The following is a 25,484-nucleotide window of genomic DNA, read 5'->3' as shown; positions in this document are numbered from 1 at the left end:
TCATCATCTTTCTCATCATCATCATTATCATCATCATATATATATATGTATATATATGTATGTATATATATATATATATGTATATATATATATATGTATTTCATTACGAAATTAAAAATTAATTACTACACAAATGATCGCGTGATAAAATACTATTCGCAGCCTTTGTATTTTTTTTTTTTAAGAGACTTCTTTTTCAGCCCTTTTTTTAATACACATACACTGTCACCGTACACTTTTGCCAATGACTAATAATAATAACATTATTAATAATAATAATAATGATAATAATTAATAATAATTAATAATACGCAGTTAATCTTCTGCAAAATAAAGAAGTTCTATTTGTTCACACACGTTCACACATAATCGAGAAAGCGCACTACAGCAGTTTTTTTTTCTCAATGTCCGTAGCTCTTTCAATGTATTTGTGCTTTTAAAAATCAGTTCACTTTAGAAACATCATCTTGAGTAATTCCAGTTATATGTCAAGTCCAGAAATTTATCTACAGATCTTCGTTGTGCGCGAGCAGTGTCACAATCAGAGAAATAGAAGAAAACCCCGCGGACATAAAAATCGTAAACACGGAATTTTCTCGTCATGTCCAAAAACTTTCTTATAGTCGTCGTTTTTTTCCCGTCGCAGTAACTCGACGAAACTTTGTGAATCACTCGGTAGACGTAGGATTATCTTGCTGTTGCTCGGAGTGCATCTCGCCCTCCATTCGCGCCTGTCGCTCCGCAGCCGCTCGCGCCTGTCGACCGGCGCTTGAGCGAAGATTCTTCCGTTCCGGAGGCGGCTCTAAGCTCAGGCGCTTGCCGCTACGCGCTTTTTTCGTCTTAGGACCACCTTTGCCATCCTCTTCGGTCGTTTCTGACGCGGCTTTCTGACCGCTATCGGTTTTTGTCGACGCGCCGGAACTTTGTGTCGACGGTGACGTTGCATTGCTTGACGTGGCAGGCATGGTTGTCTCGCTCACTTCTTTCTTTGGCGGACTTGTTTCCGCAGACGAGACATCGATCTCTTCTTGTGAGGGCACCTGTGTCGTTGTTTTGGTTGGTGTTGTTGGTAACGGTCTCGGAACCGGTTCGATCTCCATTGTCACCACGTCGTTATTCGATGACGGTTTCGAATTCGCGTCCACTTCGGTGCGCATTTTTTTTGCAACGGGTTCCAGAGTAACCTCGAGCGGTGTTGATGGCGTTGACCGTTGCTGCTGGTCTGAGGTTTGATTGCTGTCCGTACTACTGCGGCTTCTCTTTTCAGATCGTGGCGTATCTTCGACGTTACGCGTGACTAGCTCGGCATTAGTTCTGCTTAAGTGCTCGAGAGCCTCTCTCATCTCTTGTTCCTTACTTTTTCGTTCAACTTTTTTTTCCGACAGATCTGCCGCTATCACGTCCGGCTGTTCCGTCGTTGGTTCTCTTTTCTCATGCTGTTGTTGTTGCTCAAGACGACGTCTGTCTTCGCTACTATGCAACGCCGCCAAGTCCGTATACTGTTGCAAGGTCACAGCAGGGTCTACAGAATATCTAGCAGACTTCTTCTCGGATTCCTTTCGTTTTGATGACGACGATGACGACGTTGATGATTCCGGCATAGATTCGCGCTGTCTCGAAGAAGATCCGCTGGATGCAGGTTTACGTGATGTAGATGAGGCGCTAGGTATCGGTGGATTCAACAAACCTTGCGCTAGACTCTCATAGGCAGTCGACACGCCACCAGATTGCATGGAGAACGGATTCAAACCGCTTAAGGTGGTTAGCGGTGGATAAATGAGACTGGGGTTTGAGAAGAAAAATGGGAATGGCAAACTCGTTGCAGCCGAGGCGGCGGCAGAAGTTGATGAGCTGCTGGCCGACGATTTACTCGTCGTCGGTTGGTCAAGTTTGCTGCTACGTGACTTACTGTTGCCGCCACTGTTGCTCATGCTAGATGACGAAGTACTCGCTCCACCACTCTTGTTGTTGCCGCTTCCGCTATTCGCTGAACTCACGATTGGATCTGCCGCAGCCGCAGCCGCCGCTGCGCTGCTTGTCGCCGCTTGTGCGTTCAACGCCGCCTCCATGCCTGCTAACGTCGGCAAACCCAATCCGGCTAAATTGGCAAACAGCGAATTTGTTAGAGCCATATTGCCAAGATTGCCGAGGTTTCCGAGACCGCTGAGTGCACCCAGATTTGTTAAACCACCAAACGGCATCAGCAACGGATTGTTCTTCGGATCGAAGTTGCTAAGCGACAGTCCCGCCGACAACAAAGAATTGTTCAAGTTGCTAAGTGGGAAGTTGAGACCAGACGCCATCGAAGTAGCCACCAGATTAGCGGGATTAGTCGACTGCTGACTTGTGGGACTAGGCATCATAGGCGGTCTGCCCGGACTTTTACCTTTGTTCACACCACCACCACGCTCGTTACCTGGCAGTCTCTTTTGCAGATCGTGTGGGAGATTGCCGCGTTCCTTCACAAGTTCCGCCCACTTTGGATCTACATCAAACATCGGGTTTTCCAACAACCACTGTCCGAGTCGTTTCAGCTGCGGCGCTTTACTTCCTGTTACCTGAAAGAAAAAACGAGGAAACATTTTATTGTGGTAATTGATTAGCGTTAAAAAAAAAAAAGAGATTAAAGTTAGCAGATTTAAATTAACATACCTTCTTGCCAGTTAATCGATTGATAACGGCGACATTTTCCTCGCCAGTAAGTTTCTTCCAATCCAATAAGGACGGATCGACACGTGGTCTTCGTCGTCGAGGAGCGTTCAGATATTCTGCGCTCAATTGTTCCGACATGGCGCTCTGTTCCGCCAGCCATTTGTTCACCTTCGCCTCGTGCGAGTACGAGCCAATCTTGGACGAGTACTCGGCGACTTTGTTAATGTCCGCGATCATCGCCTCGTAACTCTTTCGATGACTACTGCTCGAGGAAGACGAATGCGCCGAATTAAATGTTTGCTGCTGCTGCTGCTGCTGCTGTTGTTGCTGCTGCTGCTGTTGTTGTTGTTGCTGCTGCTGCTGCTGTTGATGCTGCTGTTGTTGCTGCTGCTGTTGCTTTTTCAACTCTCGATTCTGCTGTTCAGCTTGAGCCAGCAAAGCGGAGAATGTGTCTTTGTGCGAATGTAACGACGGCGGCGGTAAAACAGGTGTGGAGGAACTCGAAGCTCGAGAGGATGGAATCGAAGTAACAGTAATGGAGAACGGCTTTTGAGTACTCGTTGGTGGATTGGGAAGTCCAATTGGTGCTGACGTCGGAGTCACGGTCACATTAGGCGTGATCGTGTTTTTCTTGCTGTGATCGGGATAATGACCACTTTGTTGCTCTTTCGCGGCGCTCAGACCCAGTACTATTTCGTCTAGCTTCCTACGTTTTTTCTCTTTTCCAACTACCGGTTCTTCCGTTGACTGGAGAACGAATTAGACATTTAAGATATTTGAATGTAAGAGTGCAAAATTAGTAGAATTGAAAAAAGCAAAAAAATGTTAAAACACCACTTACGCAAGATTTCCTTTTCATGAGCTTATCCAACATACTATCCAACTTTCCTTTGTTGCTACTGATTTGCTTATTCTTATTCGGCATAGAAAAGTCTTGCACCTCGTTCATAATGTCCTTATTATTATCGGAATTTGTCTTTGGATATCTACAAAAGATTGGCGTAATAATTATGAATCAATAAAATAAAAAAAAATGGAAAAACAACTTGGCCCCAAAAATAAATTTGTTCAATAGGTAAATACATTGCATAAATGTTACGTAATGCGCGACATTTCTATTGTTTGAGGTTTCATAAAAAAGCGACAATCGTAGCTTTCTGAATTTTTGTGGAAAAAAAAACTTCAGATCTAAACGCGTTATTGTAAATAAATAAATGTCTTACCCGGCCGATAAATCGATGGGTGTCAAAGTGCTCGATGTCCCGGGTATGACAGTTGTTTTTCCCGGAACGGTGTACTTTAGATCGAAAGGTATAGTCGGTGTTCGTGCTTGCTGATGCGCAGGAGGCGGTTGCACCGGCGTGGAACGTCGCGATTCTTCGGACTGGGATTCATCATTGATTTCTCCACCCCACAGGGAGATCGGTTTGTTGAGAGGCGCGGGTGACGATGTACTCATATGGCTGCTGTTAAGAAGCGCGTGAAGCTTGGCTGCGAAACAAATAATAACATAATAAAATGTAAATCCCCCCCTGAAACGCGTAACGCACGCGCACACGCACACGCACACACAAACGAATCTAAATCATCGCGCTTTATTAAAAATACCTCGTTCAGTCTCTACATCAATAGCGATGTGTCTCTTGCGTTTCTTCGAGGGAGAAATGTTGTTTCCGCTCGCCACAGATCTAGACACTCCGTGATCCGTGGTGATCGTTATTACTTCTGAGCAGTCTTTTTCATTCTGCGACACATCCAACTCCTCGCCAGCGCTAAAGTTTACCGATACCGGCCATTCCTTGTGTTCTATCGCGTGCACAATGTGCATCAAACGTGCTTCGATTGCGTGTTCCTGAAAAACGAAATTAATAATACATATTTAGCGTACAATAAAATACTCAACGTATTTAACGCAAAAAAAAAAAAATTAAAATATTCTTTCTTTGTTCATTTCCAGTGAGATATTTGAATATTTCATATATTTTTTTTTGTTTATTCTAAAATAAATATATAAAAAAACAAATTTACCTTCGGCCACTTTATTGGCGTATTGCTATAACCATGTGCCAGAAGTTGCACCACTGTAGGCTCGTTACCATAATCTGTCGATTTATCTCGCAAGACAAATGTGTCAATTTGAGTTAATCGAGACAAAGGTTGTATTACTTCTAAATCCGGAAACATCGCTTTTAATTCCGCAGCTTGAACGCTGCACTTGTCCTCGATCGGAGTAATCTTGGTCTTCTCTTTAACATCTGAGTTCTTTGCTTCCTGTACTTCGACCTCTTCTTTAGTTGGCGCAGTATCTGGCTTCGCGCTTTTGTTATCGTTCTCCAATTCGATACCTTCGGTGCTCTTCTCAACATTTTCGGCCGTGTCTTTCACATTCGTATCACTTTTCTCGACCGATTCTATCGCACTATTTTGCACTTGTGACTCGTTCGATTTTTCGACGGATGTGGTCTCTTTGTTTTCCTTATTTTGAATTTTGTCCTCCTTTTCAATTTCCACAACGGACGTACTTTCCGCACTCTCCGAATTAGCTTCTTTATCGTGTTTCTCATCAGTCGATTTGACGGTGTTGATCTGATCGGCACTGTCGCATTTAACCGGCTCTATCGCTAGTTCGTTTTTCTCTTCGCTTTTCGAAACACCATTTTCCGCGTCTGACGTTTTCGCGATTGTGGTGATGGTCAACGAACTACCGACAGATTTGTCCTCGGGTTTGACTTCCGCTTTGACAATAGTTAATTCCACCTGACTCTTTTCCGACTCCTCGGATTTCTTCTCGACAATATTTTGATCTTTCTTCGCTCCGACCTTTTCGATTTTTAACGTTCCTTCACCCTTTTCCAGTTTTACCAATATCTCGTCCTTGTCAAACTTCAAAATATCCTCTCTATTCTCAATCTTTATTGCTTTTTCCGTCTTCTCCATTGCCTTGGGAGTCTGAGTGCTCGCGTAAATTCCTCTCGTGAGAAGCTTATGAAATGATAAGTCTGGATCGTTTAATATAGTTATGTCGGTACGTCCGAGACCGTGTTTCGCAGCGCCAAGTAACAATTCTTTGTCGTGTTTTCCTAACTGCCACCAATCCGGCGTATCTCCCGACGGCTGACACAGTAACAGCCGTTCCTCAAGATGCGGATGCGACAGGATCTCTTCGCGAATCTTACTCAGGAGATCGACGCGATCGAGTATCTGTCTCGCTTTGGCAGGACTCAACTGATCCACTGGAACATCTGTAAAATCTGTAAACGTCAACGTAGTGAAACTTACAAAATTAAGTATAACATGCTGTGCGTATATTCAATTATATTAAAAGAAAAATACAATCAAATATATTCACACATTCAAATTTTTATGTTGAAAAATACACACCTTCTTCTTCGTTTAGTTTTGCATTACAGACTTTTTTGCACATCGCTCTAAACGACATGTAGTAATCCGTAAGATCGTTATCCGTTTTTTTATCAAATCTGGCAATACTTTTGAACTTTGTCCAATCGTATTGAGCTTTCTTTCTGTCGTAATTGACGCCGTACGTGGACACAACTCGCAAAAACTCGCTCTCTTCGCGACGCGTCCACTTTGCTCTTTGCTCCTCGATACGACGTTCTCTTTCCTTCACGACAGCCTCCATTTTCTCTCTCTTTTCCATTTTCTGTAAACAAAATTAAACAATTTAAATAGTTCGGAATTAGATTCGCATTAAAAAAAAAAAAAAAAATGTAAGTAGATATTATATACACGGACCAGTAGGTACATCGCTAACTGCTGTAAATCCCATCCTTGCATATTCAAGGGCGGTTCGTGCATCATGCCACTATGATTTATGGAAGGAGCGTTTTCGCTTTCCATTCCCATCTTGCCAGTTTTTGGAATAATTTTAACGTCCTCCTTCTTACCAACGCTTCGTTGATAAGAGGATATCACACGACGCAATCGTGTATTGAGATCGACCACGGACGGCCACATCTTCTCGTCATCCGGAAGACCGTCATTTTCATGACTACCGCTGGTCTCCGGCACCGGCGTGTCCGCTTTACTCGATATGGTGGGAGAATCCGCCGGGGTTTCTCGACTGAATTTGTCAGAATCTTTCGAATCTTTCGTCATTCCGGGCGATTCCCCGTCATCCTCGTTCTCCAAACTATTATCATCTCTGCTGCTACTGCTGAAAGATTTGTAATTACGGTAAGTAGTAACGAAATACAAAAGTAATTTCGAGCGGCACAAAATTCTTTTCCGAAGAAACCAATAAAACATTCTTTCAACGGTGTCTACGTTTACAAAGAAAAAGTGTTTAAATACGTAATAATACAAATATCGATTCTTTACAGAGAGGAAGAGAACTATAGAAAACAAATATCATCTATTGTGTGATTCAACTTATCATTTTCTTTCTTGGTACATTTCGTAACGTTAATTATATATATAAATAGAAAAGCAGCATCTCAGAGCGTTAGGATTTATTTTAATGCGTGCAGCTTTTTCATGTATATGTTATATACATATAAAAATATTTCCAACAGAACAGAGTAAAGTTGTAAAAGATGTAAAAGAACAAGTTCTGATATTCAGAACGACACTATTTTACAGTCCGTAAACAAAAAAAAAACAAAGATTTCCTCTCTTCATACTTCTTACAGACATATGCTACCAGTATTTGTACAATAAGATTGAGACTTTTTTTTTTTTTTGTCGATAAGTTTGGAACGGATCTCGCGAAACAATCAGCCCACCGCTCGGATGGGCTGAGCGTTTCGCGAGTTTACAAATCCATTTCAAAGTTTCGTCAGAAAAAAAAAACAAACAAACTTTTTACTTCTCAATTATTCTGATATCGAAATCATTTCGGCGAGAGATATCAGAAGACATGAAAGAGCACAAGGGGAATAAATAAATATTATATGCTATTCTACTGAAGATAAAAGCTATATGATCGCTATAAGCGTAATATGTATATATGGAAAGCGTTTGCAAGCGGCGTACGTGTTAGAACAATTAGATGGCGCATAAAAAATAAAAAAAAATAAACAAATAAAAAAAAAATAAACGAAAAAAAAGAGAAAAACCAGAAAAAAACAAGGAGATAAACAAATAACAAATATAAAGAAACAAAATTACTAAAGATACTCACTCGGTATTACTCTTGTTCTGAGAGTTCTGGAAAAGGAGAGGACAGCTTTGAATGAAAGAAAGCGTGGGGTCAGTCCTCATCTGGTCGTAATTCTCGTAGCCGTGTTTGTAGCAGCCGACTATTAAGGATTTATCAGCTGTAGAGTCCCACCATTTCGCCGGTCGTTCCGTCAACTGTGGAGGGTCTATCGGCAACGCACTGTAGGGCGGTTTCCGATTTACAAAATTTGCCAATTTATTTGCGTGCCGAGATTTGTGTGTTCATTAATAAATTTATAAAAAGAAATTTTACTTAATAAATTTTTTTTTTTTGTTTTTTTGTTTTTAATCTAAAGAGAGACAGAGAAGTTTCAAGGTCTCTCATCTCTTTCGTCGCAGTATTTTGTAATATATACGTGAGAAAGAGAGAAATAACGTATTATCTTATATATTTCGTATAAAAAATTTTCAAAGATACTCCGTGACACACACACAATAGATATGTGCGGACCGACTAGGGGATTTACACAACGTTTTTTTTTTTTTTTTTTTCAATTCTTTCCTATTTCTTCGATTACAGTGCACTGCTTACCGACAAAGTACCACACCTCTTACCGCTCTTTTGTTGTAGATCTGACCATCCTCGCGTTCGGTACGCAAGTGTGTCTTTTGTGGAATTTCGCGGGCGCGCGTTAGGTGTAAATATATATATATATATATATGTATATGCGTAACATAGGATGGGGGGACGATATTTCGTATTAGTAGCGCAAGAATAAAAATGAATTGATAGTCGTTTCACAGAGCTACGTAAATCAACTTAATTCGGCTCTATGAGCATTCCTCATAACAGGTACAGCTCCCAGTATATCAACAAATACATCGCACATGCAACTATACTAAGCTCCGTGGTAAGCACATGTGTGAGTATACACGAATTCGTGATAGATGGTAGTTTATGGTACGAAAAAGCGTGAGAACAAAAAAGTTACGCTAACTCACCTCACGTGAATACCGTCAGAGATGTGTTGTACCAAGTCACCGATAATCTCGTGTTTGATGTAATACAGCATTCGCACGCGCAACAACACTCTGTAAAAAAAAAATAAAAAATTACAACATTTAAACAGAGAATATTTATATAAATAGAATATTAATATAAATAGACTGTTATCTGTTCAAATTATAGAAAGAATTTTGATATAGTATAAACAAATTGAGAAATTTCTGGAATTTATATCAAAAGAGATAAAAAAAAAACATTTCTTTAATTTAAAAAAATCACTTTTTATAAAGAGTAGGTTGCAAAAAAAAGCAGAACTTAGGATACTGTTACATTTACTCTCAATTATAGATTGATTTATACGTACTTATTAGCGTGCCGACTGAGGTGCTTTCTGTAATTACTTTCGAGAAAGATGTCACCGTCGTACTTCTCCGCGTTACTCCAGTGATTAGGGTCGCTCGGTCCGCCGTTGACAACCGATCCTCGAGTTTCTCGTCCTTCTCGAACGCGACTTTTCTTCTTCTGCCTGCTGTTCCTGCTGCCGGTATTAACCGAGACATTTTTCACCTTCTCGCCGTTCTCCACGGGTGTGATAAGATCCCAGATGAAGTTGCGAATCTTCTCGTCGCCGCGATAATAACGCAAACAGTATAACAGAATAACGCGCGCGCAATCTTCAACATCGACCTCGCGCCAGCCACGTCGAAATTGACTGTTGTGCAAAATTTCCTCCCAGCGACCCCAGCCATACGTCAGAAGTCCACGTTCGACCTTGAAGCATTCGCTACGCGCCCAACTGCCATAAACCACTTCTCCTTCACGTGGAACGTATTCGTCGTAAAACTTTCTAGTTTTCTTGCCGAATTTGTCGCGTCGTTTCTTGCTTCTACCGGACAGGCCGATACTTGTGTCGTCGTCGCTGTTCTCGTCCGAGCTGTCTAGTTCGGACATGTCAACTACTGACTCGTCATGTCCGTAACGCTTGATCTGGGTTCTCCGCCGAGGTTCAGATATCACTAGTTCGTCTTCTTCTTTCTTCTCTGTCGTGTCGATTTCCGCCTTCTTCGCCCACTTCTTCCAGAAGTCGGGGTCATCTATGTTAATGTCCGATCGGTTTGACGAACACGCGAAACTAGCTTTCGAGAACGTCGAGCCCTTTTCCGCCTCTATTGTAATAACCTGAGTTCTTCGTTCGAGAATCTGATCGATATCTTCCTCGCAGAACTTGTCACCGGCATTGTCGTCGTCCATGATCGCGCCGTAAGCGCCTTTTTTCAACAAATCTTCTATCTCCTTCTTCGTTAACTGTTTATTGCTAGGATCTTTACCGCCTTGGCTGGTGTTCATAGACTGCAAGATAGCTTTGTCGAGACCTAATTTCAGAGAAGCCTTGTCAAACATCTCTCGCTCGTATGTGTTGCGACAGAGCAAACGATAAACTTTAACCATCTTCTGCTGTCCGATTCTATGGCAGCGAGCTTGGGCTTGCAAATCGTTTTGTGGATTCCAATCGCTATCGTAGATGATGACAGTATCGGCCGCGGTTAGATTGATACCGAGTCCGCCAGCTTTCGTGCAGAGCAAAAAGACAAATCTGTCCGAATCGGGTTTGCTGTAACGATCAATGGCGGCCTGTCGAACATTACCGCGAATCCGACCATCTATTCTCTCGTAAGGATATTTCTTGTACATAAGATAATCTTCAAGTAGATCGAGACACTTTACCATCTGACTGAATATCAAGACTCGATGACCATTAGCTTTTAGTTTCGGCAGTAACTTGTCTATCAGCACCATCTTGCCGGAACTGTTTACTAAAGCGTGAAAATATGCTTCGGAATCTTCCTTCTCGCCGGTCTTGTAATCCAACTGTATTTGATCCTCGGCGCCATTAAGCAAAAATGGATGAATGCAACACTTTCTCAGTTCCATCATCGTGTTCATAAGATTCGGAATATTGGCCGACGTTGTGCCCTTCGCGAGAAACGAGAAGTTTCTTTCAAGTATACCGCGATAATATTTTTTCTGAATGTTCGTCAGTTCCACCTCGACAACGGTTTCCTCTTTTGGCGCTAACGATTTTTCAACGTCCTCCTTCAGACGACGTAACATCATGGGCTTTAACAGAAGTTGAAGTTTCTGGACCTCACCCTCGCTACTTAGATTGCCAAATTCTTTCAAGAATGCCTCGTTACTTGAAAATTGTTGCGGTTCGAGGAAATTCAATAAAGAAAATAGTTCGTTCACGTTATTTTGTAACGGTGTTCCCGACAAGAGTACTCTGTGTTCCAAATTTAATTGTCTGAGACCTTCGAGGAGTTTGCAATTTCGATTTTTTAATCGATGAGCTTCGTCTATAACGCACAATCTCCAATTGTAACCACGGAGTTCGTTAAAATCGGTTATAATTATCTCGAACGTCGTAATTAATACATTGAATTTGATCAAATCTTTGATTTGCTGTCCTTTTTCATTCTTGTAATAAACCTCGTACTCTTGAAGCATCGTACGACTTGCCGCACTGTAAAATTTATATAAGGGTATCCGTGTTAAATTTATGTATCACATAAAAGTATACTTGTACCGGTGTATAAAGTAATTCAATATACTTACGATCCATGATACACGACGACATTCATGTCAGTCCAATTTTCAAATTCTCGTTGCCAATTTGGAATTGTCGATAAAGGAGCTATGATTAAGAAAGGACCGCGAATTCCGTACTTGTACACCGCATCGACAAATGTTAAGGACTGGATCGTCTTTCCCAAACCCATTTCGTCGGCGAGTATACAATTGTGTCCGTTATACCACGAAAACAGCAACCAGTTTAAACCTTCCAATTGATACGGTCTTAAAGTGTTGTCGTTTTTATATATCGGCGATTCTTCCAGCTTCACCCAAGCTGTGGCATTGGGTTTCTTTTTTGGCTGGAACAACAAAAAAATATTATCTCTCTCACATTAAAACAAAATAACTTTTTTTTTAAATCAATAAGTTTGGTGAAATATATGAACTGTATAAATTATAGAATACCTTCCACTGTTCCTTTGGTGGTAATTTATTGAATTTCACAAACTGCGCTATCTTTTCGGAATCAACATCTTCTTCTAATTCCCAAGTGGAATCTTCGTACTGTAAAGAACGCCATTTGACCAAATAATGTCTGACCGTTTCGCCAGTAGTCGGATCGGTGTGAATTGCTTCGTCCAAGACACGATCAACTTCGATAAAATCTGGGTTGAAGTGATCATCTTCGGTCTAAAAAAATAAATTATATATATTAAAAAAGCGTTACGCGCAATTGAAAATTTTAAACTTTCAATACCATGTAATATATATCAGAATTTTTAAATAATAAAAACTAAGTACATTTTCAAAAATGTTGGTGTTTTGTTGCTGTTTCTGTTTGAATCTCTTCAGTTTAGCCTGTATACGTTTGTCTCCTTTGTATAATTCTTCCTCGGTTTTCCATTCACAATGCAAGTACGAGAAATTTCGATATTTGACATAATACTCTTCAACGTCGAGAAACTGCGGCTTTGCCTCGACAACGGCAGTCTCAGCTGCTTTAGAATCTGTGGATTCCTCTTGCTTCTTTGCGTTATCTTTTTTCGGACTGTCGGTTTCGCTCTTTTTCTCGTCTTCGGTCGTGTTTTCGCATTTAATTTCATTTTCTTCTGTTTCTGCGTTTTCCTTCTTCACGGGATTGTCAGACGCGTTTTCGTCATCAACCGGGTCTTCTTTGTCAGCGCTTTCACTCTTTTCCGATACTTCTACTTTCGGTACTACTACAGGTTTAACTTCTCTTCTTCCTACACGAGAACTTAAAATATGTTGCACAACCATCGAATCCTCATCGGTAGTATTCTATAAAAATAAAAAAGGACAGAAAAATAAAGTAAAGAATCATTATTGATCTTAAAACATGAAAGAAAAATACACATTCTATACAAAAGATACGTACAATATATACAAAGTTGGGTTTGTTAGGTCCGACTTCGCTACCTTCACCGCCTTCCTTTTTAGCAGTAACGGGCTTCGAAGTATTCGCACCTTCGACCTTCTTCGCTTGAGTTTCCTGTATAGGAACGTCATCGTCTGAGAATCGCAACATCACATCGTCCACGTACTTCTTGCGGTGAGTGTTTCTTGCAGAACGTCTTTTGTTCACATCATCACCAGCTTCTGGTGACGGCGGAGGCGTCGCTGCCAATTCCTCACCGTCAGAATCGGGCGCAATGCGACTCTTACGTTTTCTGCATAAAAATAACGATAAAGTTGGATGTTCCGTACGTACGTACGCGCGTGCATTTTAGATAGAAAATTGTTGTTACTTACTTGGAACTTCTGGACGATTTACCAGATTTTCCAGTGCTAGATCGTTTTCTCGCCGCGGGTTTCTTCTTACTAGTATTTTCGGCAATAGCTGCTTCCGAGCTTTCTTCCTTCTTTTCCTCTTCTGGAGCATCGTCTCCTGTTTTCTCCTTGCCTTCTTCTTTTACTTCGCTTAACAAAGGTTCAGTAGTCGAAGAATCAACCTGTTCTTGATCACCTTGTATAGAAGGTTCACAGACCTTTGTCTCAGAATCCTTAATAGCACTAGAATCCGAAACGGCAGTTTCTTCGTTCTCGCGTACTTCGTCATCAGCAGACTCAGATTGATTAGTTTTTCTATAAGAACAGCAGTGGTGAGTACAATATTTTGTTTTATTATCTAAATAGTTCATGTACACGTTATATACTCACTTTCTGTTACGCTTCGTAGAATCTTTGTCTTTATCCTTGTTCCTTTTTCTCGACACCTTTGGCGACTTCGGCTCTTTCGGCGGTTTTGGTTCTTTCTTAGGTTTCGGCTCTTTGGGTTCTTTCGGTTCCTTCGGTTTACGCGGCTTTCGAGGTGAACGTGACTTCCTACCTTTATTCCACTCCTCTTCTATATCGCCAGAAGATGGCTTTATATCTTCGGAATCTGCAACGCTATCTACTATATTGCTACTATCGCCTGGTGTGACTTTATTGTCAGACAAGGGTTGCTCAGGCTGTTGCTGAATGGCAGTACTAGGCGCGGATGCTTCTTTATCCGCTTTTTTTCGGCTTTTTTTCGCTCGTGGCATACCTTTGCTTCGACCACGTCCAGTGGTACTCGTTACCTGTTTAAAGAAATACAATATTTACCTGACTGAAAAATACAGTATTTAGAACAAGAGACATTTATAATCTTTCGATGGATTGATTAAAATGTCGCGAAAATTTGAAATAAAATTCGAAAACACAAAAAATCTTTATTATTTTATTACTTTGATCAACAAATTCGATCAAACTTCTTTTATTTGTACTAATAACCAAATAGATGAAACAAGATTCAATTGTTAATCAAATACATATTTTATTTACTAACTAAATATTAATCAAATTCTATCAAAAGAACAAGCAGCATGACAAAACACGTTTGCCATTTTCAAGTTTCAAGAAAATATATATATATATATATATTTTTTTAATTAAATTTGTTTTGTCTCTTTTTGATCTCATGTGTTATTGTCAAAGTAAAAAAAAAATTGTTTTATTATCATCTTATATTTTGTAATTTATTTAATAATATTGACTAAAGAAAACTAATGTTAAAGTTGAAACATTAAGAGATTATACGTATTGTTAATTGTTTATGTAATGAATAAAATACGTAATTGAAAATTCTCTTTTTTTTTGCTTGATTGAAGGCTTTTTTTTACTTTATGTTAGTTAATAGAATAGACTTAATAAGATTTAATCATCATCTTTATTATTTCCTTTAACAGAGAGTATGTAAACTGTAAAACTTTAATACTCTTGCGCTCTCTTTCTCTCTCATCATACTTTTTCATTACATCGTAAAAGTGAAAATTGTAAACCACTTACTATAATTATTAAATAGAACGTTGTTTACTTACTTGTGGACTATCGACTACAGCAGGAGCCGTGAACATGGGTGTTTGTAGTATACACTGCGCGCCACCATTACATTGATCGTTTGTCTCGTGTTGCTGCAATGCTTGCAGCTTCTCCTGTAAAGCGACTATCTTCTCTTGATTCTCTGGAGCTGGCGGCATACAATATAATTCCTGCAATTGCTGTTGAAGCGCAGCTCGCTCTTGATGATGCGTAAGCGGTGCACAGGACGTACCGAAGCCGCTCGCTGCAACTGGAGCTTGTGTAGGATTAGCCGGCATAGTGTACATATTCGGCATAGTGCCGGTGATCATCTCGCCTCCGGGATGATACTGTTATTCGAAAATAATAGAGATAAGACGTATTATTCGCGCAACATACTCTTTTATACATATGCACACATTTGTGAGTAATATTACTATTAATATATGAAATAGGATTTACATACAATACATATATTATACTTAAAAAACAATGTTATCGTATCATTAAAAAGTATTATATTGAATATTAATAATACCTGATGCGGTGCTTGTGGATTTGGCACGGGAACTGTAGCTTGATGCGGCGGCAGCACCATACCAGCGGTCTGGCTAACCGTAGATATTTGTTGAGCATTCAGGTGCGCAGACGAAACCTGAGCGTTTTGATTTTGCATCTGAGCTGCCGGATTCTGCATCGACGGTGCTTGCAGTTGCGCCGGCATTTGTTGAGGCGACAATAACGCAGTGCTCTGCGGCATCATACCGACTTGTTGCGATTGTATATGAGATGGCTGCGCCTGCGGAGAAGTGGTCGATTGCGCCTGCTGTGTAACACAACTCTGCTGAGCGGGTTGTGTCAACTGAGATTGTGATTGTCCCAGTTGAAGTTGTGGCGACTGTCCTATTTGCGGCGGTTGAGGTTGTTGAGCTTGTCCCACTTGCGGCTGTGGTTGTACCATTTGAGGCTGAGACACTGATGGAATTTGTTGAGTTGCTATTGGTTGTGCTTGATTCAGTACAGATGGTTGAGGTTGAGGAATTTGTGGCTGTTGAGTAGATGCAATCTGTTGAAGCTGAGATATTTGTTGCTGTGGATTTATCTGAGCTGGCTGCGGTTGACTCAATTGCGATTGTTGTGGTGACTGTAACTGCGGCTGAGGAGGAGGTATCGTTGTTTGAGATTGTGCTATTTGCGGTTGAGCCATATGAAGTGGCTGTACTGGTTGCTGCACCGATTGGTGCACCGGTTGCTGAGGAGAACAAGTTATAGGCTGTTGAGTCTGCGATTGTGGCTGTCCTACAGTGTGTTGTGAATGAGGCTGATGTATTTCTACACTTTGTTCCTGCGGTTTTGTTTCGCATATATTCTGATCTTCAATACTAGAAACAGGATTCTGAAATGGCGCGACAACAGTTTGTTGCTGTTGTAACGAGGCAGTTGCATTCGTGCATTCCATACTTCCGTTTGTGCTGGACACTGGAAGAGACTGCACAGTTTCGATTTGAGATATGCTTGTCGGTGTGGATACATTAGCTGCCACAGGTGTGTGATCTAACGGTAGATTACTCTGAGAATTATTTTGTGTCAAAGTATCCACTTGGAGTGGACCAAGTTGCACAGTCACATCCGGTTGCTGATTCTGAACATTCTGGTGTAGAGACGGCTCGGGTTCTTGCTGTTTTGGGGTTTCAACAGAAGCCTGCACAACATTTTCAGTCGTTGATGCCGTCGCAATCGTCGTCGTCGCCGTAGTCGTCGTGGTCGTTGTTGTTGTTGTTGTTGTCGTCGTTGTGGACGTCGTCATCGTCGTCGGTTCTCTCGTTGTCGTTGTGCTCGTTGTCGCAGTTTCTACAACACTGTGGACAGCGGTCTCAGACCCAGGAAATACTGGGGCACTTTGTTCGGATACTATCGGTGTCTGCTGGGTCTCCGCTACGCCACTTCGATCCTCATTCACTCCAATGCTCGGCCTTATTTGTGACTGTTGCTGCTGTTGTGATTGCGGATGTGCTTGCCACTGAGCGGGCATTGGCATTCTAGGTCCTGTGACTTGCGCCGGCATGGAACTCTGTGGTGATTGTTGCGGCAAAACGTTTGACGTTTGTGACATAGGCGGATGTGTTTGGAACTGATTGTATTGATCAGGAGCGGAGACACCGGAATTCGACACCGCAACACCCGGCATAACCATTTGTTCCAAAGCCTGTAAGGTCGTTTGTTGCTGCTGCTGCTGTTGCTGCTGCGACGACGGATTCATTTGCATAGATGTAGGCGGACACGAGGGCGACACCGACATAGGATTAGGCTGATTTCCTTGCTGATGAGGAAGCTGAACATGAGGATGTGGCGACAACGTGGTGGGTTTGGCAGGTGACATGATGGGTCGTGGCGACATTTGTTGTTGCACCGCCGGCGGACGCGGAGACATTTGCGGCCTCGGAGACATTTGTGGAGACAGTTGCGGAAACGGTGCGCGGTACTGAGGACTCGTCGAGTGCTTAGCGGTCGCTGTTGCCGTGTTAAACTGCTGCGACGGTGATGCTGAATGTTGCGGTTGATTGAACATTGATGTAGCGTGATGGGGATATTGAGGATCCATCGTTGGTTGCTGCTGTGCATTCGGATGTTGAGTAGTATGCTGAGGATACTGCTGAGGATGAGACGGATGCGGCTGATGAGTGGGATGAGTCGGGTGATGATGCGGCATTCTTGCCTGAGACGCTTGTTGCGCTTGTTGTTGTTGATGTATCGTCGGGGCGAAACCAGGATAGCCGGGAGAAGTTTGATACATCGCCGCGACCGAATTACCTTGTTGGTAGTGTTGCTGTTGGCTGACCATATGCTGATAGACACCACTAGTCGCGCCAGCCTGCATCGATTGATGCAAAACTCCCATATTACTAATCATTCCTTGTTGACTGCTGAAGTGTTGCTGCTGCTGCTGCTGCATTTTTTGATTGATTACACCAGCTTGGTCCTGCTGATGAGAATACTGTGGCGGCATATGTTGCCTATACGGCCCAGGCTGCGGAGTCATCTGATTATAATGCCTCTGCATTTGTGGATAACCACTTCCGTTACCTGGCCAGCCCTGCTGGCTGGGGTCTATACTCATATTGGCCCTTGCCATTGAGTGTTGCGGCTCCATAGAATACATATTGTCATTGTAGCTAGGATACTGACCACTGCTACCCGAATGGGGTCCTCTATGCTGCTGCGGCGCGATATTACGGGTCTGATTTTGAAAAGCGCCCGGCACCATTGCGCGCTGAGGCGTGGCGCTATTATCGAACGTGCCAAGATTTTGGTTAAACATACTGCGTTGCGACGGATTTTGTAACTGATTTGAACTACCAAATTCAGATCCGCCGAATGAAGTCAATTTTTGTATTGGAGATTCTTGGGAAATGTTGTAGGATCGGCTAATGTAACTCCCTCCTCCATTAGGGCCAGAATTCAGACCGTCCCTGGACACCGTTACGGAATTATTCGCAGGCGCAGGATCGAAATGATCGTTTCCTCCGAGATCAGGAAGAGCCTCGAGCATCGAGCCACTGACATCTTCACCAAACAGATCGTAGTCCATGTCTATGCTGAAGGACTCTTCGCCTCCATTTCAGCCTTGTGAGAATATTGTACAATCTCTTCTATAGCCAGTAACGTGCCCATGGTAAATTCAAGATCTCGCTGTCTGCAACAAGGAAAAATTTAAACTTCGAGTACTTTTTTTTTAACAATGTTTTCTGTGCAATGTAATGTATGAGAAATACTACCGACTCTCTTCGTCGAAATGATATACGCCAAAGGGGAAAAGCTATACGCTTATGGTTTTTAATTTCTCATAATCGCCATAACTTTTCCCCCTCGAAATATACCTCCAGCTTGCAATATCCGGACACACTTTTGTGTAGAAATTTTAGAGAGAATTATGTACATATACACACGCTCGCACATGTACATGTATTATATTTATTATATATGCTAAATATAAATCTTTATTGCACATGCTATAATAAGGAACATGCAGATACGTATGAATAATGATCAAACACATCAGTATTTTACAAACATATCAAAGAGCAGAAAAAATTATATCTAGACTAATAATAACATAAATGTGATCGTACAAAAAATTGAGGACAATCTATTGCATCACAATTGATGCGTAATAAGCGTTTTTCTACCTTTTAAACGAAACATTTCGTGATACAAATCTCTCACAACTTGAAAGATATAAAGTATTTTAAATCGATTGAGGGAAAGATTAAAGGAACTAATCGCAAACCGTGTGTGATTCTATTTTTACGCATTCTATATGCATATACATATATATATATATATATATGTATACACAAAATAAAAGACAGATAACATGTAATATAATTGCGAATAAATAAACTCTAAAATTTAACTTTTTCAAAGTAAAAAAACAAAGAAAAATAATAATCTTTTTTTATACGAACACAAATAAAACGACAGAGAAAACGCTAATTACACCGTACGTGACCGACATATTTTTGAAAACATTAACAAGCATCGTTAATTTTTTATTATAATTTGATTAGTTTTAATGACATACATATTTGTAACACATACGGTTATAATGAGTCTTTGATATATTTTTAATATGATGAAAATTTTCAGTGCACAAGTGTGCGTGTGTGTGTGTGTGTGCGCGAGCGTAAGACAATTTTTTAAACATTAATAAACGTGATAAAAGTTACTAAAGCTTTCGTGGTCAAACTTTTGTTGAAACACTACTTTTGTTAAAACAAACAAACGCAATATTTTCAGAATAAAAAATAAAAAAAAAAGAAAAATGAAAGAACATCGCTCGAGAGCGCCTATCTTTTGCTGAAAGTGTGACAAGTTCACTGGCAGGAACAATTCTGTACATCTTTGCGTGTGTAACAATATGGCATGTACCAGCTCAAATATAAACGCTATATGATGGAAAACATCGACGATGAAGCTGACAAAGATCGGCGCGGTATCGCCGATCGATATACAATGTCGAATAAAACAAAGAAGGAAGGAAAATGAAAAAAAATAGAGAGAGAGAGAGAGAGAGAGAACTATAAAACCAAAAAAAAAAAAAAAAAAAAAAAATTGGGGCAACGTACAAACCTGATACATACACACTGGCAAATATAGCGAGGCGCAGAAAGAGAGAAAAGGAAAAACGAGTAGAGAAGAGAGGAGAATGTTCTCGCGTCTTGGTAGAAAACGAACAAAAATACACTTACTCGATGTGTGCATGCGGGAGCGAGACGGCGAGAGTGAACGAACGAATGAACGGTCGAAACTGCATCGAACGAACGAACGAACGAACGAACGACGGTAAGAAAAAAAGAAAAGGAAGGCTTCTCTGTGCTTTCTCTCTTTCTCACCGCGCCAGTTCACGCTCGGGTGTATTTCATCGTCGCGTCTTTGGTACAGGCTCGCAAAGTGGGAAATCGCCGTAAGTCGTGGGGTTATGGCATACACTGAAATCGGCGACTACAAGTCTCTCACGCGAGCGTCGTTGGATCACTCACGCCAACACGGCGACGACGCGACGACGCGACACGACGATGACAACGAATGTGTGAGTGAGGTGAGTGAGTGAGTGAGAGAGAGAAAGAAAGAATGAGAAGAGAGAGAGAGAGAGGGGGGGGGAGAGAAGAAAAGGAGAGCGAGTGAGAAAAACCAACGGGGTCTGACGACTACGGAAAGTACGCCATTATTGCGAGAGAAAGAGAGCGAGAGAGAGAGACAGAGAGGAACAACGCGGGGGAGAGAAATTTCCGCTCAGGGCCACTATCGAGAGAATTTCATGTCGCGCTACCACGACGCGCTCGATATTCCGACATCGGGTGGCAGCCGCGTCACTCGCGTCGCAACCGTTTCTGCTCGCACAGCACACTCTTTTCAGCGGCGGTACTTTCTCGCGGTAAATCACCAATCAACTTGGGACTGCTAGCTAAAAACGGGTGGGCGGTTGGGATCGGTTCGGACTTTGTCGGAAATGTAATCCTCGCGCTGAACCGAAGACGCGCCGCCGCCACCGCCGCCGCACGCTTGGAGGTTCGTTCGTCGCAAACCAACTCCGTTTCGCGAACGCGTTCACGCGATTTTCACTCGGGGACGCGGGATCATAGAGGTGCAAGTGTGTCCATAGGTTCGAATCTCATTCCGTATATACATCTATATACACGTACCTCTTTTCTCACTCTCTCTTGTGCTCACTCTCACACACAAAACGATTTGCTCACTCGCTCTTCATCTTCATCTCTATCCCCCCTCCCTCCACTCACTATAGAAGAGACTACTCTTTGCTCCGTCTTTCGCTTACCCTGTTCTGTTCTGTACAAACACGGAGAAAGAAGCCAAGCACTAATACCACCGACCCGTGAGTAAAAACCGTACTCGTTCCTGAAAAACGTTATCGCCGGTGTGTTGCAGCCCGAGAGAGCGAGCACCTCTCGCGCGCAGGCAAATACACGCGCGGCGGGTAGCGGCAAGCCGCACACACCGCTCCCGCTCGACGCACCACCTGGTGGCGTGCACATCTCCCGGCCTTTTCTCCGGAGCGCTTCGTGTCGTGTTGCTGTGTCAGATGTGCGTTCGTGTCGTTTGTTCGTGCCGGCTTCCCCGGTATATGAACATGTGTGCGCGTACAAATATTGTGTACACACAGTCGAACGCGCTTAATGGTATATCCGCGAAGAACATTTCGTAAGAATCTATTCATCGATTCTCCTCGTTCTTTGCAAACAAAAAAAAACTTTTGGAGAGCAGTTGATATCCCGTATTGCGATTGTAATTAAAAACGAAAAAAAAAAAAAAAAAAAAAAAAAAGATCGATTGTATCGTTCAACAGAGAGTTCGATCAAGTAAGTTCATGAAAAACGTGTAAGAGGACGCGTTATTATAAAATTTCACGCTCAACTGTACACACAAAAATTATCGTTGGAAGATGCGTGTCGGCCAAAGAAAAGCGTAACGTTTGTTACGATTGTTCATTTTTTTTGTTTTCTTATCTACCCTCCGTAGTTTCGGTACTCAAGATGACGGACAGTTGCGTAAATTTTGGCGCGAGAGAAACAATAATACATCTATCTAGCAATTTTTTGGTTTTTTAGGTATGCATTGTGCGCGTTGCGTTTCGACGCACTTTTACAAATTCAAAAGAGAAATAGGTATCTCTCTATCTTCACAAAACAAAAAAGAAAAATACAATGACCTCGAAAGAAAAATACAAAGAGAAAACAGTGCGTAAAAATTGTGTAGAAGGTCTCGTATTTCCGTTAGGTACAGCGCTACACATTTTGTCTCATCTTGTGTCGTCTTTTCAACTTTTATTCTCGGAGCGGACACATTTATCATATATTGATATCAAGCTGAAAAATATCTTTTCGGATCCATTGTTCAACCCTCGTTTATTTGAATTAGTACATGCATCTGAGCAAACAGACCCTGATCGTTTTCCAAATTCCAAAGCTTATCGGAAAAGTATCTCATTATCTTTCTAATCGTGATTGTGCGCATGTACATACTTGGTGTGAGTGTAGGTACAGGTAAAAAAAAAAAAAAAAAAAAAAACCACGTTTTTCTCATGTATCAGATTGCATTCTGTCTAAACGAGTAGAGCGAATCGTTTCTTCAAAATTATCCTAAATTTTGCGCGGATTCGCTTAAAATTCGCTAACTAGATTTCCTAGGCGTGTTGTATCGTGTAAAACATAAATATCGTATTATTATAAAAAATTAAAAAAAGCTAAGCTAACACGTATGTACATATGTAACGTACGTGATGTAAAAATGTATTAATTTTACAACAAAAACCGTGTAATTTTACTGATATGAACTTCACACATTGCCAATGTTATAAGAACAACAAAGTTCCACGATGATGATGTATAAACAATTTGAGCTAATAATCAATAGAATGTGCGAGAAGTTTCATCTAAAAATGTGCCACGTTGCTCGTGAAGAAAAAAATGTATAAAGAGAAATAAAATGAGGCTTTACACAAAGTATTCAAACTCGCTTCCCGACGGACAAATTTACAGACAAGCGTGACGAGCGAGTGTGTGTATGTGTGTGTACGTGTGTATGTATGAGAGAGCGCGCGCGCGCGCGCGCGCATGTAGTCGTGTGAATTTAGTGAAAGGATAGGCAATAACGGTACAAGCGAGAACGAAAGAGAAAGAAAAAGACGAGCGAAGCTACAGACGAATCACACTGGCAAACGCATCGAGTATTCAATATCGTGGTAAAAGACGCACTCCGAGCAATTGGCGGCGGTAAGAAAGGAGTCGAAATTATAAAACGGGAAAAGAAGACCCCAATCAGGTTTTTAACGTGTGCAAACCCGGCGCGTATGCGGTATTTTAATTAACGAATCGTATTCGACAGTCGTATCGATTCGAGTACGTATTTCGCTCAAATGGCAGCCCAAATATGACGTCGAAAAAAAAAAATAAAAAAAAAAAAAAACAATTGAAATTGATTTTAAATTCTTCCACGCGCGAGGATCTCAAATTGGAAATTTCGCTCGTGTTTCGCCGTAGATGTAAATCTCAATTATAATCGATGTATCTTTGAATACAATAGACACTTCCGGCGATGACTAGGTTTTACTATTTAAATTTCTTATTCTGTCTTAAATATAAAACTGTTTAGTCGCACTTTTTAAGTTATAAATTCAACACATCTAAATTATAGATTAGTTATAGATTCATCTAAAACATAAAAGTGTTTGCCGATAACATACGCACATGTTTTATCACACAGTTGATTTTTTTAGAAATTGCACGTAACTTTTCACACATCTATATTACAAGACTCGCAAATTGTGAGAGATTTTCTATAAAATGTTGGAAAGAAATGTATATTGCAGCGCATTAAAACTTTTATATGTAAAAACGTGACGAAATAAAAAAATTCACGAAGGAAAGCCAATGTTTCTTGAATCAGAGTTGTTGCAACAATCGTGCGCATCTGTCTGAGAAGACCGTCAGGTGATAATATTATTTCTATTTTGCGCAAAATCTTGTGCGTGATTTGGTAACGCAACAAATAACTCCGATAATCCAGATGTTCTTCAAAAATTATTCTAAATAGTCACAAAAATTCACCGCAATAAAAAATCACAACGGAGAAATTGTCATAAATGTCATTAATAAAAATAATAAAAAGTGATGTAAATCACATGTGGGATAACGACTTTTAGAACCACACCAGGTAATAGAAACAATTTCAAACACACACACGCCGAGAGGAGGTAAGTCCGTGCTCTTCTTAGCTTCGCTGTGCACTATTATTGCACTTAGTGCACTTACAACATAAAATGCATGCGTATATTTTCTAGAGAAAGACGGAGAGAAATCATCAAAGGTGCCGAAGTACAGAATATCTAAACGTTTATAACGAACACGATCGATCTGGTGCATTGCGTGTACAAAACCTGACACTCAAAAAAAAAAAAAAAATAAATCGACAATTTATAATTTATCTCTCGTATATGTAATAACTGACTGAGAAGAGAGATGAAGGACTTACAGCTGTACGAACGGCGATCCCATCCTTTCTGAAGTGCCATCTAAAGAAAACACAAAATTCAGGAAAAGTCTGAGGGGAAAAAGTTACAGAGAGGAAGAGGTACGGAAAACGAGGGAGAGACTACTACACGAGTGTTCGTTCAATCGTTATCTCGGTGTCCATTTTGTTTGGTTTAATTACTGAAGAGGCGTCGGTGGTAGTGGTGGTGGCGACGGTGGTGGTGGTGATGGTGCTGCTGCTGCTGCTGCTGCTGCTAATGTTGCTGCTGCTGCTGCTGCTGCTGCCGTGGATTACGTTGACACAACACGGTACAACGTGCTGCTGTTGCTGCTGATGATGGATGATGATGATGATGATAATGATAATAATAATATTTATAACAACGATGAGACGACGATAGTCCTTCAATTTTATTAGTTATCGCTATCTCCACGTAATTTCGAGACACATTAAAAAAACGATTACGCACGCACAGGAAAATCACATATAAAGAGAAACAGCGAGAACGAGATTCAAACGCACATCGTGCGAATTGAAGCACGAGTAATTTACGTGTGTGTCACAAAAGCGTGCTTTTTATATTAACAGACACAGACTCACGGAAACAACACACACCTTTTTCGTACACTATTTCGTGTGTGAGCGAGGTTCGTTCACCGCACAAGTAACCTAAATCTCCGTGCAAAGACCACGAGACGAGATTCTCACAGCACCTTGTGTGTACGGTTTTCACAGAGTCGATCTCTCGCGTGCGCTCGCGTATAGATGAATGTAACATACGTCATGTACCGAACAACGTCACTAAAAAAACTCTCACGCGCTTTCCATCCGTTCACATCTTCCTTGCGTTCACGTGCCGTGCCGTGTGTCTCGACAACACGGTATATACAACGAATCCTTTACTGCCCACAGTCGTCGACGTCGTCGTCGTCGCCGCTGCTGCTGCCGCTAACGCCGCTGATCGACGCTGATTTTGCTGGCTCAAGTAGTAAAAAATGGCGTGGAGATTACTTACGCTCCGGTCCGTTTTGCAGCCCGAACTTCACGCGCATCGCCAATGGCTACTCGTCGTTCATTCGCCCCCCTACGATTGGTCTTTGCAATAAAATTTAGAAAAACACTCGTTTCTAACACTGGCATCACTCCTGATTCGCACAACAAATTTTGAAATCTTTTTTGAAGAAAAATTTAAGGAGAGTTTATCATATTTTATGTTTCAAGTAAAATAAACATGCATATTGAA

General features: G+C 41.4%; 1 protein-coding gene across 10 annotated transcripts; it reads right to left on the bottom strand.

The window, feature by feature from the left end:
• Positions 1-170: 170 nt before the first annotated feature.
• On the bottom strand, positions 171-25,273 carry LOC109853935 (chromodomain-helicase-DNA-binding protein 7). Of its 10 annotated transcripts, none has more exons than XM_020426522.1 (20): positions 25,257-25,273; positions 15,231-18,386; positions 14,713-15,042; positions 13,529-13,932; positions 13,121-13,453; positions 12,747-13,038; positions 12,152-12,649; positions 11,816-12,040; positions 11,393-11,709; positions 9,144-11,300; positions 8,776-8,865; positions 7,796-7,993; positions 6,409-6,829; positions 6,034-6,316; positions 4,681-5,903; positions 4,261-4,504; positions 3,876-4,143; positions 3,494-3,638; positions 2,653-3,399; positions 171-2,558 (listed from the first exon to the last, which is right to left on the bottom strand). In XM_020426522.1, the coding sequence occupies exons 2-20, from the start codon at positions 18,279-18,281 to the stop codon at positions 669-671; spliced, it is 13,116 nt and encodes a 4,371-aa protein (XP_020282111.1). In that variant the 5' UTR covers positions 18,282-18,386; positions 25,257-25,273; the 3' UTR covers positions 171-668. The 10 variants fall into 10 exon arrangements, with proteins under 10 accessions (XP_020282111.1, XP_020282106.1, XP_020282113.1 ...); XM_020426517.1 differs by lacking the exon at positions 25,257-25,273 and adding an exon at positions 24,242-25,201; XM_020426524.1 differs by lacking the exon at positions 25,257-25,273 and adding an exon at positions 24,242-25,201 and having other exon boundaries at positions 4,681-5,894.
• Positions 25,274-25,484: the final 211 nt, after the last annotated feature.

The sequence above is a fragment of the Pseudomyrmex gracilis genome, unplaced genomic scaffold (genome assembly GCF_002006095.1).
Source record: "Pseudomyrmex gracilis isolate BER0280 unplaced genomic scaffold, ASM200609v1 scaffold_56, whole genome shotgun sequence".
Taxonomy (NCBI): Eukaryota; Metazoa; Arthropoda; class Insecta; order Hymenoptera; family Formicidae; genus Pseudomyrmex; species Pseudomyrmex gracilis.
This window is presented reverse-complemented; position numbering and strand designations above follow the sequence as displayed.